The sequence below is a fragment of the Schistosoma mansoni genome, chromosome 1, assembly GCF_000237925.1.
Source record: "Schistosoma mansoni strain Puerto Rico chromosome 1, complete genome".
Taxonomy (NCBI): Eukaryota; Metazoa; Platyhelminthes; class Trematoda; order Strigeidida; family Schistosomatidae; genus Schistosoma; species Schistosoma mansoni.
In genome coordinates, this window is record NC_031495.1 from 15,717,926 (window position 1) to 15,737,713 (window position 19,788).

The 19,788-nt window shown below is 32.0% G+C and overlaps 1 protein-coding gene across 1 annotated transcript in view; it reads left to right on the forward strand.

Moving 5' to 3' along the window:
• Positions 1-1,017: 1,017 nt before the first annotated feature.
• The window catches only part of Smp_133250 (putative discoidin domain receptor), a gene marked incomplete at its 3' end in the record, with an annotated part of 88,566 nt that continues 69,795 nt past the window's right edge, over positions 1,018-19,788 (forward strand). The window contains exons 1-2 of the mRNA XM_018793423.1: positions 1,018-1,235; positions 17,585-17,702. Coding sequence (XP_018647937.1) covers positions 1,112-1,235; positions 17,585-17,702 — 242 coding nt within the window. The 5' untranslated portion in view covers positions 1,018-1,111. The remainder of the gene's footprint in view (positions 1,236-17,584; positions 17,703-19,788) is intronic.

Consider the following 19,788-nt stretch of genomic DNA (forward strand, 5'->3'; position numbering starts at 1 on the left):
TTGGCCATTGAGATGGCCTCGGTTAGCTATTTGCAACCAGACAGCACTGTCGACAGAGCCATACGCAACCATTCTTACTGGATCGTTTGAAAGCCGCAAGCGTTGGATTTGTGCAGACTTCATGGTATCAACCTTTGAACTTGTCGCACTGTGATCTTTGACTAAAATGTGGAAAACTACAAATAGTTAGGAACAAAGTACTAACAGACACAATAGAAAAAGCAAAGAACTCTAAAGTACTGACGTTAAGGTGCTTTAGAAACCGAGATGATAAGCCAATCGAATACTTCAACTGGAAGAAATTCAATAAAAGTATAAACAGTAGCCTTGACACGTTATTAACGATCAAGATAACAGAATTTACTCAGAGAGGAAAAATACCACTGTACTTTTAAATAGAGCGCAGAAAACGCTTATTCGAGAACAAAACTGTGAATGCAAATCACACTATTGGTTTCCAATCGAGGGAGCTTGTTTTAATTTCAGTTTGGGATGCATAATTATTGAACTTATCGATGTCCAATTTTGTTTTAACGCTTCAAATATTCGAGTAGTTGACCTTGTTAGCACTTTTGACTGCAATGTAAGTACACGCGTTTAGTTACTGTTAGGTATTTAAGTAAGCATATCGTCTTAGCACCATTGTGCATCGTTCCCCAATATTTCGTCAGACTTTTGTCCTCTTTTGTAATATTTATTTTATATTTCTTATAAAAACTGGGGTTTATAAGACGGGGAATTCTCAGTACACCGGCAATATTCATTAACTGTAGACAATCTACCGAGTTTCTGTTAATGACAATACACTTGATCCTGTAGAGCATGAAAAAATTTTTTTATGTCAGTGGTTAATTCTATTAACCGTTATGTCGTCTATTTATCCGATCACTTATCTGCCTGATAATATTTACTTAAAATCCTGAAATCGAAATTTTGAATAATCTCGACTTTGTTAGCAATATTTCTAAGTCATGGCTATTTTTATTTATCTTTTTTAGGGACATACGAAGCATTACCCTTGTTTCGCACGGAAGCTGATGTAGATGACAATAATTCATAAGATATTCCCAATAATATTACTTGGATTTAATTTCATTTTGTCAAACTAACCATGTGGATTAGTTTTAAATTCTTATATACAAAACAACGCTTGACTCTTTACATAAGTAATTTATGCAGATTCCTGTGTATCGTTGCATATTTTTCTGTTGTTCCTAAAGCATATTGTTCACAAGGTAAGCACCATTTTAATTCTTACTTTTCCACTTTTTAGTCCAATCTACCCCAGATTTAGTATATTTACTCAGTTTGCCAGTTATTTATAGGTAGATATCTTGGCCTTATATTTAAAAGTTATTGTGCTTTATGTTGTCGATCGTTACACTTTAGATTGACTACAGTATCCGTCACTGTATAGTTTTTCTATGTATATAAATTTATAACTGTATAACCTTATCAGGTCTTTTAAATTATAGGATGTTTATGCTGATATGTTTTATCATTTGAACTTGTTAGGGGAACCAACTACATAACGTTTCGATAATGTATGTCTCCCATTTCATGACATTAAAGTAAAGCATATATAAAAACTAAGGTTATCATTAGTTTTGTACAGCGAATTTATCTTTTGTTTTTCCAATTCTTTGTAAAGAGAAGTTTATTATTCTGTTCAGAATATATGGCACTCCAAACTGAATTAGGTAAAGAAGCTGCGACTTCTTGATTCAATACGAAGTGCCGTGAAAGAACCCTTCCACAGTGTAGGCAACCGAAAAGTGAAAACCACCCTCATACCTCCACTTAAGTTCTGAATATCTACACACCGCTGCAACGAGTCAAAACTAACTTGAGCATTACCGACATTGATATCATTAACTTGGTCTTCATTATGCCAGTATATCTAAAAATATGAATAATGGCAAAACGGAAAATTTTTCATTTTAGAAAATTACTGGTTTCATTGGCATCATGCTATCAGACTGATTTTCAATAACTTTATGATTTCCTAGTCATGTAAAGTAACATAGTTAAAAGATTTAATGATATACCATCATTTACTTTGATCTGTTTTCCTTTTTACTTTTAACAGCCTCTTAGAACATAATATCCATAACCTACGTATTTTTAGAGTAATTGTAAATTTATTTACCATGTTTTTATGCTTAACTTGTGAGTCAGCCTAATACAGGCTGCTTTTTCGAGTAGTCGTATACGTTTATTTGCCGTTTACGTTTCTAATCTTGTTTATCAACGTGTTTAGTAAACAGAACATCATTCAGTTAATGTAAAATCCTAATTAAATTTATTTCACTTCTCACTTTTTTGTATCGCTAGCCAAGTAATTTGCATATTGATGAAAAAGTAGGATTTTTGTCTGTAGTCCTATAAAATAACTTCGTTCTTATGTTCGATTGTCGATGTAATACGTGGAAAAATTTATTGCAGCATATATATATGCATATATCAGTTGGTATGAGGCCATGGAGAAGCAATTTAACACTAAATCTATTTTTTGACTTCTTTTATACATACAAGTATAAATCCCTAGTAATTTTAGTTGAATGTGTGCTATCACTGGTCCATAGTTGTTTATTTATTTATTTATTTATTTAAACACAAATATTGGTACGAAGCGGCACCAGATAAATATGCGCCTCACAAATCTCATTTGATTTGTGTGAGGGCTGTGATACTGCCCAGGCGCCCAGACTGAAGCAGGTGGTTTTCTTAGGGGGCCACACCCGGAGCCTTTGACCTAAAAGTCTAGTCCACAAGGCAGTGGAGCATCGTGAGGAGATGTAGTCCCATGGTAGCCGGTGACCAACAGTTGGTTCATACGCCATTTGTTCCTTCAGGATACTGGAGCCCATGTGTACCATTGGTTTGGAATCGGGGTTTTCCAACTCCCCTAGGTGGATCCTCCACATCCACCAACCCGGTTAAAGTGCCGGACATTCGCTTTTCGTCCTCTCACTTTTGTGAACAACACCCCCGCCACGAGGTTTCCTTAGGGGGCCATACCCGGAGCCTTTGACCCAAAGGTCTGATCCACAAGGTAGTGGAGCATCGTGAGGAGATGCAGTCCTATGGTAGCCGGTGACCAACGACTGATTCATACGCCATTTGTTCCTTCGGGATACTGGGTCCCACGTGCATCATTGGTTTGGAATCAGAGTTTTCCAACTCTCTTAAGTGGACCCTCCGTGTCCATCGATCCGGCTAAAGTGCCGGACATTCGCTTTTCGTCCTCTCAATTTCGTAAACAGCAGTAATGTCACGAGAAGGCAGTGAGTAGGACTTCCCTTGCAAAGGCTATATACGCGTGGTCATGTGAGAGCATTTCGAGAGGGAGAGCGGACTTTCCCCACTCTCAGCCATACCAGGGCATTTGGGGGCCTATATTATATTGCCTAAATACTTAAGTGAATTTTTTCAATTTTACAATGTTTTCACCCATGACAGTTATTGAGTTAAATGTCTAAGACATCTGGTGATTATACGTCATCAATGTACCAATTTTTCCACTGTAGTTCAAGTTGTAAGGAGCGTTTAAAAAAGTCAATTGTATTCAAAAACTATAAGTTTTTCTTAGGTGTGTAAATGTTTTGGATAAACGTGTACACATGAAACATTTAAGTATGATTCTACTATAGAATAAAATTGTAACAGGATTTAGTGCATCGTACTTTGGTCTTACATGTAAATGAATATTGTGTTATAATTACTTGTTAAAATAATCGTTTAGTCAGTATACATATGTGTGTGGTATGTATTTTAAAAATGTTGGTTTATTTTCTGTTTAAAAACAGTTAGTTGGTCTTTATTTTATGTGTAGTACTTTATCACTTAATTAAAAAACTAATTCAATCATATAAATTTGCAAATATACTTGAGATAAACATGCAAATCAATGTCAACATTATCATATATATCCTGTCATGGGTTACTTTAGCAAAACATTTACATTTTAGGCTAACGTTTGCGTTATTTTTATGCGGTGAATATATCAAGGAGTTGCTAAATCTTTAAAACCACTTTTAACTATTCACCTTAGTCAGCCTAACAAACATTTTAATAATTATTGTACTTTTCAAATATCGTCTATTCATTTAACTTTAGATCACCCTCTTATGAAAATACTTTATTTACTACTGTGGTTTAAAAACTAGAATTCCAATTATTGATTGATATATCTAAATATTACTGATGTTATTACGACATTGGAACTTATGTAGTGAAGTATAGCTAGCCATTATATTATTTGTTTCAAAACACCTAGTATACAACCCATTGTCTGATTAATTGAAATATACCTAGAAAACGAAAACTTACCATTGATAATGAGCAATAAGTTTGTCTGTAACAAATTTTAAATCATCTTACGGTACTTCTTGATATAATTTTATTATGGGATAGATCGGTATTATTACTTCAGTTGATTAAGCATTGTTACTTATGGTTATAACTTTGTGTAAACGGGTTTTATTAATGGGTTAAAACAAGATTAAAATATTTTCTGTACATTATTACATTAAATTCCATGAAATTCTCTGTATACTTTTTTAAAAAACAGCAAAATTAATCTTTTTAAAAAAGAAAACAGATGATTGCGTTTGTTTAGGTACTATATGCCCCATAATTTTACTTGGAAAACTATGATTTGACATTTTTTACGATTAAGGTTGATTGTATTCATTTTAGGACATATGTATTGTTTTACTAATTCACAAATATTGTATATTTTACCTGATCTGATGTAACAATTCAACTTTTGCTTTCAAATATATTTCTGTCTTCCTATATGTAATCTTTATTTTGAATAATTTTACAAAGTTTATATGGATTAATGTTAAAGCTATATTCTTCAGTCTGCATAAAAATTGTTAAATAAAACTAACTTTTTGCTAAAAGCCTCTTTAAAATCGGTATAATTTGTAAAGAATTTTCGTTACATATTGGTACTACTTCCAGTGCTATTGGAAACCAAGGTGCATTAGATAGTTGTTTCGTCTTAGTATGAAACTCAGTTGTGCGCATCAAAAACTCCTGATAGGGTTCAAATTTAGACCTTCAGGCTTCGAGGCGAACGCTTAACGTGTAAACCACTAAGTTAGTATTTGATGATCCTCATCACTGACTTCAATCAATCTCATTATTGATGATTATCATTCTAAAGGTTAAGCGCTTCCCGTAAGAACTGATTGCCCTACGTTTGATCCCTGGTTAGGCTACCGGTGGATACTTCCGGTAAATCCTATGCGAAACAGCAGCGGTGTGCTAGTTATAAGTCCTTATTTTTAACCATTAGGTCTCAGGCCCAAGCCTGCAGCACATAATTCAGTTTAGTTAGCCATAGTATATCACTAGCTCTCTTGAACACTTTCAAAGCTGAGTAAATAACCGGGTACTGGGTAAATAAGTTAAATCGTTAAGGGGAAAACAGCTATCCTATTTTCCATGGTTTTCAATAGTACTCCAACTTTTATGTGACCATCTTTTTATAGGGAGATGTAATAAATTTTGAAAATAGTTCTCTGACATATTTTAAGAACTGTTATAGATATTGTGGTGGATTTTTCACTTAACTCCTGAATGGCTTTGATTTTCTATTGTTTTAAAATCACATTATTCTTCTTCTGTAATCTATAAAATGTCAGATTTTGTTTTTGGAAGGAGAGGCATAGTTACCATATTATTCACATAAAATCTTCATAGGCCAGAAGCAATACTTATTGTTTTGGGCTATAACTATCCGGTTTCTAAAAAAGTACACGTTAATTTAATATTTTGGTTAATATTCATGTTTTCTAAGATGAATAGCTCAATAGCGAAGCTTGCGTTATCATAATCGACTACATCGTCAGCACCTATTTCAAATGTAAATGAGTAGATAATTTGATTTTTGTTTAAGTCTGTAAGTTAATTAATCAAAGCTCCACTATGTTCAATACATGTTAAAGTCGCCATACTCTTCCACATCTGCTCCTCGCGTTTTGTTTGTATCCAGGATGTTGTTGATGGTTTTTTAATTAAATCACTAGACTGAGGTTTCCAACCCTACTTCACCTACTTCAATTCGGGATACCGGTAGTACCAGTAGACGTAACTGTAGTTATGCCCTTAGTGGGTTTAGCTAAGATAAAATCGGAAAGCTAGTGATATTTCGAGTGTTTAAAATATTATTCATCTGTATTGTGAATAATAAACAAATATACATGAAAACCACTATTTTACCACTCTCATCGTTCAATATCTAGGCATATTCTTAACTCTTTATAGCCCATTTTCATAGTGTTGTCTAAGTAACATTTTGTTCAGTACCCTCCCTTACTCATAAGTAATTCCTTCTCTTGAGCATATTACTTCTTAAAGGTTTACTTCTAATTCGTAAATTATCAAAAGATTCGTATCAGTTGTTTGTTTTCAATCAACTAAAAAAATTGAAAATTTAGAAGCTCCTAGTATATTGCTTCCACTTCAGTCACTGTATCTTAATGTTCAGTCATCAATCAGTGACAGAATAGTTAAACATTCAAGTTAACATCGATTATGCAGTCATGATTTCATTTATTACATACTCATAATTTTGTCTACTTGTAAACTAATAACAAAACCTTGTTGTGTAATTCTTAATGTTTGTAAATGACATCACTATATATATCTTGATTGGACTGAATTTAAAGCTTTAAACTGTTTCTTGATAAATTTTTTTAGTTTGAACTACTTTACGTATAGACTTTTGATCTATTGAGGCCTCAGTCTTCCTCGTCTCATTTGCATTTCATGATCTCATAAAATTCACAAAATTTATGTGTTGATATCAGTTCGAAGCATCCCTCTCAAAAGACTTCTTGTGCCTGATTTTATTGAAACCAATGTATTTAGGACACTATTTTGAGTTTTATTGTGAATTGTTTGTTATTCGAATTCGATTCCCTGGCTGAACACCAGCTCTATGATACAGGTACATTCGTCTGACAAGTCTCAAATAGGATGGAACGCTTATCCTGGATTACACTACTGACAACCATCCATCTCTGTTTAAAAAGTTTGTTATTCCCCCTTTTTCAAAACATAAGACTAGCATTACTGTTTCTATCCTTTATTGGAAGGCTTTCTTTGTTTTCATCAGTTTACAGATTTTGACAGTGCATTACATGGTCGATATGATATTCGCTCAATTTATTCAGGGATTTCTATGCCGATGTAAACCTGATATGAACATTTTTTGTCTTATTTCTAATATGCTGTGGTAGAACATAATAAATTTCCAAGTTTGTCTATTTAAGATTTTCTTTATGATAATCATAGTAAGGTTTATATAGTGAGCAGTAAGTGGCCTAATAGTTACAGTATTCGGGTTTCACTCAAGCTACTGTAGATTAGACATTCACATAAGTATCATCACTAATCGTTATGTACGAAAAAAAACGCCTTGAATTTCAGCGAAAATTTTAGTAGTATTGACCCGGGAAATTAAAGAACACACAAACATCTTAGATATTATTCATTTTTTAGTCCAATATTGATTGTAATTTGTTTGTGTAGTGTTAAATGGCTGAATACTCTTGAATTTGTCATTAGCATATACTTTAATAATTCAGTTGTTCATCTTGTTAGTACATTGTTACTCTTTTTCGTGTAAGAAATATCATGCTTAACGGATTAATTAATACAACTAATCGTTTTCTTCACAAATTATAAATCTACTTCTCTCCTTTCATGAAACTACAAACTTCTGATTTCTAACAAATGTTAATTAAAGCTTCGGAAAGTAAACTATCACACTGATCCTTCCATGTTTAATCTGTGCGTGTGTGTGTGTGTATGTATGTATATATTTGTGTAGACAAACGTTCATGTTCCTTTAATTAAACAACAACAAGTTCAACTTTTTTTCTATTCAGACATGTAGGTGAGTGAATAAGACATAAAGTTGGTTGATTCTATTCATCAGTTCAAATCTAGAGAAGAGCGAGAAAAAAAGATAGTAAAAGCATGCAACACACCTCAAAGTATAAGAATACTTTTTTTGACTGATATGCTGCTTGTAATTAAAAATATATTAACTAAATAAATCATATTTCTAGTTTAATAATTATGACACCTCTATTGTAGTTCTTATCAGATTTGACTTATGTTTACAATGTACCACACACGTAAAAAGTTGTACGCAATATATGTATATAGATGTATACGCGTCAGTTACTACTTTCTTCTGATCAAATTTTTCATTATGATTGTTATTGCTATTATAATACTTATCTAAATCTATTTTTGATATGTATATATATGTGTATACATTGTATATTTGTACATGGTCTCTATTCACTTGTCTTAATCAACCTTTATTAAACTAATAAAATGATTAATCTCTCACTAGTTCAGTTAGTTAGTAGTGTCTGACTAATCATTATAACATTTAAAATAAAATCGAGAATCATAATTATTTTTAATTTGTTTTGCATTTTATTCAATTGAATGAATATAGGATTTCCATCTTCAATTAAAATATCTACTTAAGAAAAATTAACAATCGTCCAGGTGATTCTGTTTTTCAGATGAGTAAAAGCAAGAAAACTTTATTTTGAGATCAGTGCACGAAAGTTCAACATATGTTCGACAATTCATTAAATCTCAGAAACTGTAACTTATACATCATTTAACAGATAGAATTTCATTCTGTTCTTAGGTGTCAACAATCTTGAAGGTTTTGTATAGAAGTTATAATGTGTGAAGTCCAACCATATCGGGTATGAGAGACGAACGGATATCATAGACGGAATTGAATGTCCTTCATAGCGTTGCTTGAATCTATTGAATTTCAAAATGTGCGTTGTTTCTTTAATCATCGAGTGAATTGTTTAGGAACCACCTTAAGGTTTATTTTCCTCGTTTATTATTTTGTATAAAATCGTGGGATGAAGTCCACTGTTCAGTTTTCTCTCATTTTCAATAGATCTAATCTGATGGGTACATCACAAAAAATGTCTTCAGCTTGTACAGATAATTCATAGGCTATTGTATCTAAATCAAATACAAGTATTAAAATCCCAACTTATCCTTACAGTTCATGAACTTCAACAGAAAACCCATTTTAGAGTGTCTACTCACTTGTTAAATGAAAAACTCTATCTGTAAAGTAAAAAATGTCATTTAGAATGATTTTAACACCATATCTGAAGACATTTCGTCAACTGTATTGATCATTTAACCTGAAAATAACAATTTGTATTAGATTATTATTATCAACAATAAATTAAGTATAAAATACCACTTTTAGTCAATTCGTTATGCTTTTGTTAGTTGAATTGTTTCTGTGGAACAATGTACTCAATATAACCTTGAATTGTAATGATTATATCGAATTCAATAAGTTATGCATATAAAAAGTGGTTGGAAGTGAACAAATTAAATCACAGTGTAGCCCATATGATAATAATAATATTAAAACTCGAAATTTGAAGAAAGTTATTAGATATATGGATTCATCTGCATTACTGAGGCAGATTTAAATCATAATCATCTGACGTTTTCAATCTTGGGACTAAAGCAACGTATTTACACTTCCATATTACAGCTCAATTCAATGAAATGAATTGTTACCGTATCCTTAATCTGTTCACCCTTTACGTTTCTATATTGCCTAGAAATGCATTTCATGGTAGCTATGATCAGATAGGCAAGTAGGTAGATATGCATAATATCTCCCAGCCATATCCGTCAATGAATGTCGACTGCCTCAGGCAAGATTTATTCACTTGTATAAACTGAATAAGACACATACTAATTTATCCGAAGTAAAATGAACCAATCTACATCACTTAAATTATATTCTCATGTTTCTACATTTTAATCTTGTCACTATCTATTATCGTTACTTTGCTTGCCTAGTAAATAAAATCGGAAAGGCTTTATTTTGAAAAATGACAATCATTAATTTTGTTTACTGTGATCCAAAAATAACAATAACTATAGCAATTTAGAAAAAAAAACAATTAGCACAGTAGATTGATTTTTGATCATTGAAAATCATTGAAACATTCAACTAATAGTCTCTTCTCTCACATATACACACCTTAGGAATTAAATTTTTTTCTGTTTTGCATATTCAAACATTTTACCATTTTACTATTACTGTTGTCGTTTGATTAATTCACATACATAATGATTAGTCTACAAAATTTGATCTATTCATTGTTGTTGTCTTTTTTATAAATTCTGAATTTGTAGTCACTCTTCTATAGGTCAGATAAACATTCGATTATTATTAATTTTAATCTGTAGGTGGATGTACCAGTCACGATTATTGTCCAACCTTAAATTGAACAAGGCTTATCATTATTTTTTTATAGCAAAAAACAATCTCTGCGTTGTGAACAGACTAACTATGAAAAATACATCATAACTACTAATCGTATAAGTTAGAAACTATTTTAGTTCACTCAATTTCTTCTTATTCACTTTTGTTCTCAGTTTATTTTCCAAAAGATGAGAAAGATTAGAAGTAGTTATTTATTTTATAGTTTACATCACGGATTGGTTCTAGTTAGACAACCATTAAAGACTTGGAATCACTAGACAACTGTTTCTTCCTACCATGGAACACCTCAGTATTGCGCACCGATAACTCTGAGGCTGTGCTCGAGCGTAAGACCTGCAAGTTTCTCAGCGAGCGCTTAACAACTGACCAGTTATGTAAACCATGAAATATAGCAATCTTCACAATTCCCCCATCTCTGGTATAATAATCATTTATTTATTTTCGAGTCAATACACAATCTTTATTTCTTATGGAGTAGCTCTTAATTTCAAAACAAGAAATTGTAAAATTTGTCTTTACGTTTGAAATGGTTTTTGGAACTATTCTTTGAATGTACAGAAATATGATAGATATGTGCGTGTGTATGTTTTTGTTGCTCCATTTTTTTCTGTTGGGTTAAATCGATAACACTTATTTGGGAAATACGTCAACTATGAATGATAAAAAGTTTTGTCAGATCTAGAAACGACTATCATACTATTTAGTTAGTCAAGGACATTAAAAAATTAATTAGAAATAATATCCGACTTATTGACAGATAAGAATAAGTTTCTACTCATAGAAATTTCAAAAACTGAGCCTAAAACTTTTATGTGAAAATATATCAATATTTTGATTTCTTATTTTACTGTATTGTTGTGTGTAAAAGAAATTTACTTTGGCGACTATATATACCTCTTTTTGAAGTATAGTCATTCTCAATCTCCAACACTTTTATAGGTAACCCTTACATGATAAATCCGTAATGCGAATATTGTTCATAACCATTCACTATGAGTAAAATAATTTCGACTGTGCTATATCGTCAATTTTCTCGATGCTCTACTGTGCTACCCATATTTTTGTGTCATAAGTTGATTTTGTGGAAATTAAACTAATTCAATGGTGAGTTTTTGTCACAGATTAACGTCATTTAAGGGTACCATTAAAATCAGTAGAGGAATTGATAGTTGTTTAGTCTTAGTATGGGAATACTTATCTGTGTGGAACAAAGACTATCCCAATGATCGATCTCAGGCCTTCAGATTCCTGAGGCCTACGGTCTTACTTGTCTCTCTCAACCTACTATACAGTACGACAATTACGCTATGACATATGTTTTCAGTGACTGATCAATTGTAGTTCCAAATATTAGCAACTGTTTGTTATGGTGAATGTGTTGCCGATTTTAGCAACAGTATAGTATAGGGACGAGCTTAAAACAACCTCAATCAATTTCCTACTAGTTCCTACCCAATCAGAAAATAGCTTATGCAAAAGAATAGTTTATAGGAAAGTAAACAATAGTACTATAAAATGTAAACAGATTTTACGCATGTAATGCGTCTGTTTAAAGCTTCTAAAACTTATTCTGCCAGTTAATGATAGAAAAACCACACTTAATTCGTCCTTATGAGCAAAGAATATCCGCTTTCATGAACTCTTGGGGATTGAAATTAATATTAGAGTCGTCAGTGTTCTTGGTTAAGATTAGATATTTAAGGTTAAAACTAGGTGTTTAGGGTTAGGGTTTTCATCACGCACTGACATCATCTATGTTGGAAAATTGCTTTGTAGCAATACGGATGGATGGCTTTCACGCAAAAAATGAATGATACACTATGTGGTTAGTTCGTCAATAAAATGCAGTGCCACCAGGTTGTTTTTTTTCTTGATGATTACTGATTCAGGGGTAGTGTCAATTTGCCAGTTATATGCAATCTAGAGAGGCAAAGCTGAACATTTGTTGCGTTTTACACCATTATTTTAACTCCATGGCAAAAAGATTTTTTCACCATTAATTTAATCGTTTTCACCAGTATACAAATACATTTCTACTCATCAAATTAGGTGGTATTTGAATTCTTCGCAAAAGCCTGAAAGATGCGTCCTCGATTCTCATTGGCTCTCCTCTATATACTTGAACAGTTGATTTTGTTTCTGAAGTTTTAGTACAGTTTCGCCTTTATTTCAACAGTATTGTACACCTTGATTCCCAGGTTTCTTTATGGAATGTGAAATTTTCATCCTTTTTTGACATCTTAATGTTTTCACTGTATAAACTCGTTATTATTTATGTAAAAATAGGGCAAAATGTATATTAAATAAGTAATTTCTCTAATACTCATCATATTCTATGAAACTAGTTTAACTACATCTGTAAGTAGTGGTTTAATTGATATAACCAGTATTTTCTGAACTTATGTTTATGTATTTTAACTCCTCACTATATTCATTTCAATCTTACTAATTGTATGGAGTAACTAACTTTTCAAATATTCAATGTGGTTCACACTATATGGAACTATGAATAACAGTTGCCTAATGTCTATCAGTGGAAGAAAACATGTGATCTAATATTTTATCGTGATTCACTGATCCTAGTTGCTAAACAATTCATTCTGTAGGACAAATCATAGAAAATATTTAAAATAGAAAATTAGTGAAAATGAAGAATAAGCCCAAAAAATGTTTGTTGGATAATGCATAGAACACTCATATTGTGAAGTATGCATACATTTGCACTACATTGTTATTCGTCTCCAGAGATACTACTCAAAATTGTTACCAGATATTTCAATAATTCTATATTCAAATCTCTTTAGACTGAAATCTTTCTAACAAGATTAATTTTGTCTTACAATATCCTGCTGTTTTTATTAGAGTTAAGTTTAAATTTCACTCCTCTATCCACTTTGGTTTTGAGCAGTCTGGGGTAATAGCATTAGCCCTCAAAGTAACTTATTTACCGAGTACTTGGGTATGAGCCACACTTTAAGTGTTTAGGTTGAGTGGGGTTGGAACGTAGGACTTAGTGACCTTAACCATTAAGCCTAAAGTGTCGACTACATAAAATTGTACTTGCCACATAGGTTGCATCCTTATTACTGTAATCAAACTTTTATTTTTTGCCTATCAAATAGTTGTTCTTTTTTCTGCTTGTACTTTTTACATACTTCACTTAAGAGCTAGTATTTTACATGAAAGTATTGTTATCGTGTGTAGTAAACAATTTCCAGGGATGAATCACTATATATATGGTCGATGCCTATAAGTATTTCATTTTTATTGAGTTTTTAGCCTTTAAAAAAAACAAGTTGATTTTTGTTTACATTAGAATTATTTTTAAGATTTGTTTAAAGAAGTCATACAATGGAAAGGAAATACAAATACTATGATCACCTCTTCGATGCTACATGAACTTGTATACACTTTTTCTCTATATTGATTAGGTTTCGTTGTCTGTTTTCTTTTAGCAATATCACTTCCATTCGAAGTATTTTTTTTATCATAAGGTAACTATATCTATATTTTCACTAATCTCCAAGTTCATCTATTTCAACTGACTTCATCGAAATGTCGGTAAACTAATAGTAACAGTAATGAAAGATGAATGTGTGGAATATTTTCAAGTTCATATAGATTTGAATCGCTCTGCTTCAAGTACAATCTAGCTAATTTCAACTTGGTTATGTTTCTGTTTATTTTTTCTATAATGCAAAAATCAGATAAGGTTTTAGTAGGATGAATGTCCTTTGAACGCTCTCTAATGAAATGAAATTTGTTAAATAGTTCACCTCTTGTCCTGCTGAAAAAGTTTCACAATAAAACTATTCATCTTAGAGTACACAACTCTACCAATAAAACTTCATATTCTTTGTAATTTCACCATGTATTAATATCTAGTACAGTTTCAATCATGAACAAAATACAACATTATCGATAGCTAGTGGATTTCATTTTATTATGTTTATTGGTGGGTACATCACTGCAGATTACATTTTCAGATAAACAAAATTTTAAATCTATTTTCTTTTTGTAATTGTCAAATAATACTCCTTATCTTTTTTAACCTGAAATTTAATGATTTATTTTTTTCTATTAAAATGGGGTTTCGTGGGTATTTTAGCAATTTTTAGTAGTTGAATTCATGAGTCGATTAGGGTTAGACCACCACTGAAAACCTGGAAGCACCGGACGGCCGTTTCGTCCCAGTATGGGACTTCTCAACAGTGTTCACCCACGATCACGCACGAGGGACTCGAAACCAGGACCTTCGGTTCCACACGCTAACACTTAACCTCTAGACCACTGAGCCGGCATCCAACGGTGTTAATATCTAGCTCCAACCAATCCACGATATTGCGCGACCATCCACTATTGTCTTCAGTAGATAGTTGCCTTTACAACAGACATGGTTGAACTCCGCTGGTCACGGCTTCTCACTAGAACTCCAGGAAATACCTCATGAAACCAGTCACTAGTGTCTCGCGTGCGGAGTTGTGGATGCCCACTGCTTCCAAATTTATTTATTTATTTATTTTACAAATTTAATTAATAATTTAAATGTCAAATTGTTATCCAACTTTTTCATTTTAAAAGTTTTGATTATCACTCATGAAATAATTACAAGCATAAAATAAAACATGGTCATATACATGAAACTGAATAGTGTATATTGATTTTTGTCATTGTTTTTTATTCTATTTGATTTATTACTTAATTGCTTTCTAATTGAAATATGCTAAAATTATAGCGAAAAGTTAAGATATAGCCTAAAACCCCTATTAACAAATATCACAGTAATTATTATCAGAAGGGATTTTGTGGATATAATAGTAATTTTAATAGTTCAGATTATAATTCATTTGAAGCTAGACCACCATGGAAAACCTGGAAGCACTGGACAGCCGTTTCGTTTTATTGTGGAACTCCTCAGCAGTGCGTATCCACGATCCCGCCTCACGAGATTCGAACCCAGAACCTATCCGTTTCGCGCGCAAGTGTTTAACCACTAGACTATTGTTACAGTTACTAGATCACAGTTACATAATCAAAACTGATAATGTATGAAAGATTATGTAACATTGTTATTCGTTTTATCGATATACTACTTCATACTTTATTTTTACTGATGTAATTGTTAGACCAAAATTCTAAAAGTACAAATGATTAGAAAATTGAAAAGAAAAAGAAGTGGGAATTGATCAATAAACAATTACGTCATGACTCGTTTAATAATAGATTTCCTGTATAGTTTATTTCTTTTTCGATGAATCAATGAATTGATATTGTTTACTCAAATATATCATTTATAAATTAATTATATACCCGATTAGAATTCGATCTCTAATGACTCATCATCTTTTATATTGTATCATGTTGTACAATAGATTAATCTTTGAACAGGATTCAATGATGTTAGGTGTTAGCTAATGTTTAAAAGAAAAAAAAAGATTTATCTTGAACACCTTTGATCTGAGCATAAATCATGATGCAAATTTATGTTTTTATTTAAAGTTAACCTGTCTGAGTTTCGATTACCTAGTTTATATGACTCATAACCTGACTGAAATTGTTGAAATAAATATAAAAAAAATAGTCATCAATTGTGACCAAACTTTTACCATCACAAATGAACGATGTTTTTACTTTACAGTTGATCTTGTTAAAATATTACTTGAATCGATATAGTATAGCACATCTCAGTTATGTTATTTATGTGTATATCAACACTACCGTTTTCCATAGTCTATTTCCAAAAAGTGAAGATCGAGTTTCTTTATCTACTGGTAAATGATGTATTTTGTGCCGATTTATCCTTCTTAATGTGAAATAATTAGTTATAGTCTTCAAAATCAAAGTATTTTGCATCATTTGTCTAATTATTCGCTCAACGAATGGCAGTTAAGGTATAGTTTGTAATAAAGAAAAACACATGGAAATCAAACCCACCCTGAACTAATTACCACCAGTGACAAGTCCTTAGGGTGAACTGAGGCTTCTAACCCATTTCTTCCATTATACATTCAACAGTACAGCTTTACTATAAGTTGGAAAACTTTGAAAGATGAAGAAACATTATATATCTGTTTGACTTCTTCCAACTAATTTATAAGGTGCAGTTCACAAGCGAGAAAAGCTTCAGACATCTATATGTTTATCCCCATAAGTTCTTACTTTAGAGGTTGAGTTTTCTTAGCAAACCAGCTTTGCATTAAGGCTAGACCGTCCTCATAGAAGACAATGGATGATATCCCCCTCCCACCTGTATTGGATATTGGATAAAGCTACCAGACTAGATCCCAAAATTCACTAGACGGTCTTATCTTTTGACTACATCGCTGATATGTTTTTAATGCTTAGAAGGTCCGATATAGTTATCTGAATTCTATTTTGATTTTCAATATCAATTTGTAATGCAGTCTTCACATTAACTTTTAAATTCTGACTGCTTTCTTTTTAACTGTATGATGCAAGGTTATGTCTTTTTTGTTAGTAATCAATTTGAAATTAATATTGTCATAGTTATGACAAAATAACCATCAGTGAAATGCATGATTAAATGCACAAACTTAAGTTCTTGAATTTTCATTTTTCTTTTATACTCCGGTTATTGTTTCGTTTTTTATGACAGGATTTTGCATGATGTAATTAATGATACATATAGATACACGCTCGTCAATTACACTTCTAAATGGATCTCCCTTTACTGGTGTTTTAAAAGGTATAAAATGCAAAATCACTTCGGAAATAATTCGATCTTTACAACATTCATTTGTATGCTTAGTTTATGCAAAACAGTTTACGATATTTTTTTATTCTTGAGTTTCCTTGCTAGAATTATTAATCAGTCTATTCAGCAAAGTTCTGTTTCTTCGCAGTTGTCTTAGCAACTAACTACTTAAGTAGTTGATCCTGTTATTAATATTATCAGTATTGGTATTAGTATTCTATGTGTAATTATGGCCTAATCAATGCAACGTAAGATTTACAATATAACATGTATGTCTTTATAGGATCAACTATTTTCGCATCATATATAATACGCTATTTGATTTTTAAGTGTAATCCTCTCTCTGTCCATTCTGTGTAGGCATAGCAACCATCAACCATTATGTTTGTGCTTTCTTTCTACGTACATATCAATCAGCTTTGCTAGAACTAAGACAAGTTAATTAATATGCTTATGTGACATTGATGATATTTTAGTGAAAGAATGACTTTCACATCTTTTCACATCGTTTTTGTTTGTTTGCTTGTTTTATTGATTTTATGTAGTCCCAAATGGAGTCAAGTCAGTCAATAAAGATTTGGGACCGTTAACTTTGCCACCATCGGCATTTTCCGCAAGTTCCGTGTATCAGAATAAACCGGAATATCAACCACATAAAGCGAAGTAAGTGTTTTTTTATTTCATCCATTCCTGAAAGATCCTGTTGTATCTACATGCTGTTTCCGTTTTTATTTTTCAGATAAATTTTGTTTGTCATATAATATTCTAGAATTAAATATCCACTGTACATTCAGTTTATGGTATATTTTCATTGACAACTATTTCATTTGAACACAAACATTGATACAAAGGGGCACCAAAATATATATGTGCCACATAAATGATAGATTTTATATATCGGCTGGGATATTGCCCGAGCCCCTAAACCGAAGCAGACGGTTTTCTTAGGGGACCACTCCCCGAGCATTTGACCCAGAGGTCTAATCCATAATGAATTTAAGCAACATTAGATGTGGTCCCATGAAAGCCGGTGACCACAAGTAAGTTCATACCCCACTTTTTCCCCTCAGGATCCTGGAGCTTATGTTCACCACTGGTTTGAAATTAGGGTTTTCTAACTTCCATAGGTGGATTCTGTTACTTGGAGCCTGTTACTTGCTAATTACGGATCGATTGAGTTTATCCTTATACGAACTTGTTCTGTGGCATATTCGATAGAACGGCAATTACTAAACAATAATACTTTAACATTAGTAATCCATACGCTAATATGAGGTAGAGAAGATAGGACTTCCAAGATAGTTTTATATTTTGTAAATGGTCAGAAACTAAATTATATCAACCTCGTCATTATCATAACATGGGACATAAGAAAATTAACAAACTGAAAAAAACAACAGTCAATCAGGTAATAGCAAAGACCATTGGGGAAATATGATTTTTAAAAATGTCATCAAGGTTATCTTTCAGAGTAAGAATTGACATGTACTGACAAAAACTAAATAATTTTAGCTCAGTTTAACATCTCCCATGTGTAACGTGAAATAATATAATCGGTAACATGGTATATACTGTATTTTTCGTTATGTATTTCGATTGATAGTAATTGTCTCTCATAGTAACCATAAAGTAATTCATTTGCACAGTTTGGAGTGTTACTGTTTACTGTAGATAACTGACACTTATAGGGTAAGTTGTACTGAACAGTTATTCTGAAGCTGAGCATTTGTAAGTTTCAATCTAATCGTCATTTTTCTAATAAATACAAAGTGTTCTCACCATTAATTTAAGTTCTTTGTACCACACAGTTAATTCTACATCCCATGCTCTTCAAAAATTGGTTACTATAAGCAGCAGTTTCATCTCTAATAATTCTATATAATTTTAATTTAACCATTTAACTTACCTAGTTGTTCCTAGAAGTTCATTTACACTTGCCTTTGAATCATATTTTTCTACGTTAAGGGTTAATGTGATATGATTTGGTTGTTCAAATTGGAATATGCGAGGTGAGACTTGTACCAGTAAATAAATTATTGAAACTCAACCGCTTCAGACAATTAAGCTACCACTTAACTTGTAAACGATTAAAACTCTCGTTCTTGATATTTTTATCTGAATTTTTGTTCAGTTTTAGTTGGCATAGGTTGATCCCGTGCAAATTGCGTTGATATGGCCATATTGTCATAAGTTTTTATAGGATAGATCGATTATGGGTAATAGTGGAACCCAGGATGCTCACTTCCTATTTATGGTGTACCTGTGTCCCAATATTGATGTTCACATAACACCCAACGTTTTATCCACTGAACTGCTAAGTTCAGATATAACTTCTAGCTTGTGCAACGGGTATGAATTTGATAGAACAAAACACTCATCCTGAATTCCATTGCTAGTCACAATTTATCTATTTGATTAAGTTAACATTTTCATGTTATCCATAAAAATTGTTAACTATTTAAACCCTTACCCATCCTTTAATATTTACTTTTATTATCTCGGATAGATTAACCACTATTAAGTTGATATCTGTATAGCAACTCGAACCATTTGGTTGTGAGATTTTCTAGCTTACACCAAGTTTGATGTTTTTGTGATATTCTTTTGCATGTTAGATTCGAATTATAATTCTCTCTAGTTTTCTCCATTCGTATTATTCAGACCCGTCGTTCATAGTCGGTGTAACTGATATTATTATCAAGCCAGTATCCTTAAAACACAGTCTGACTGACCTAAATGGTCAAAATTT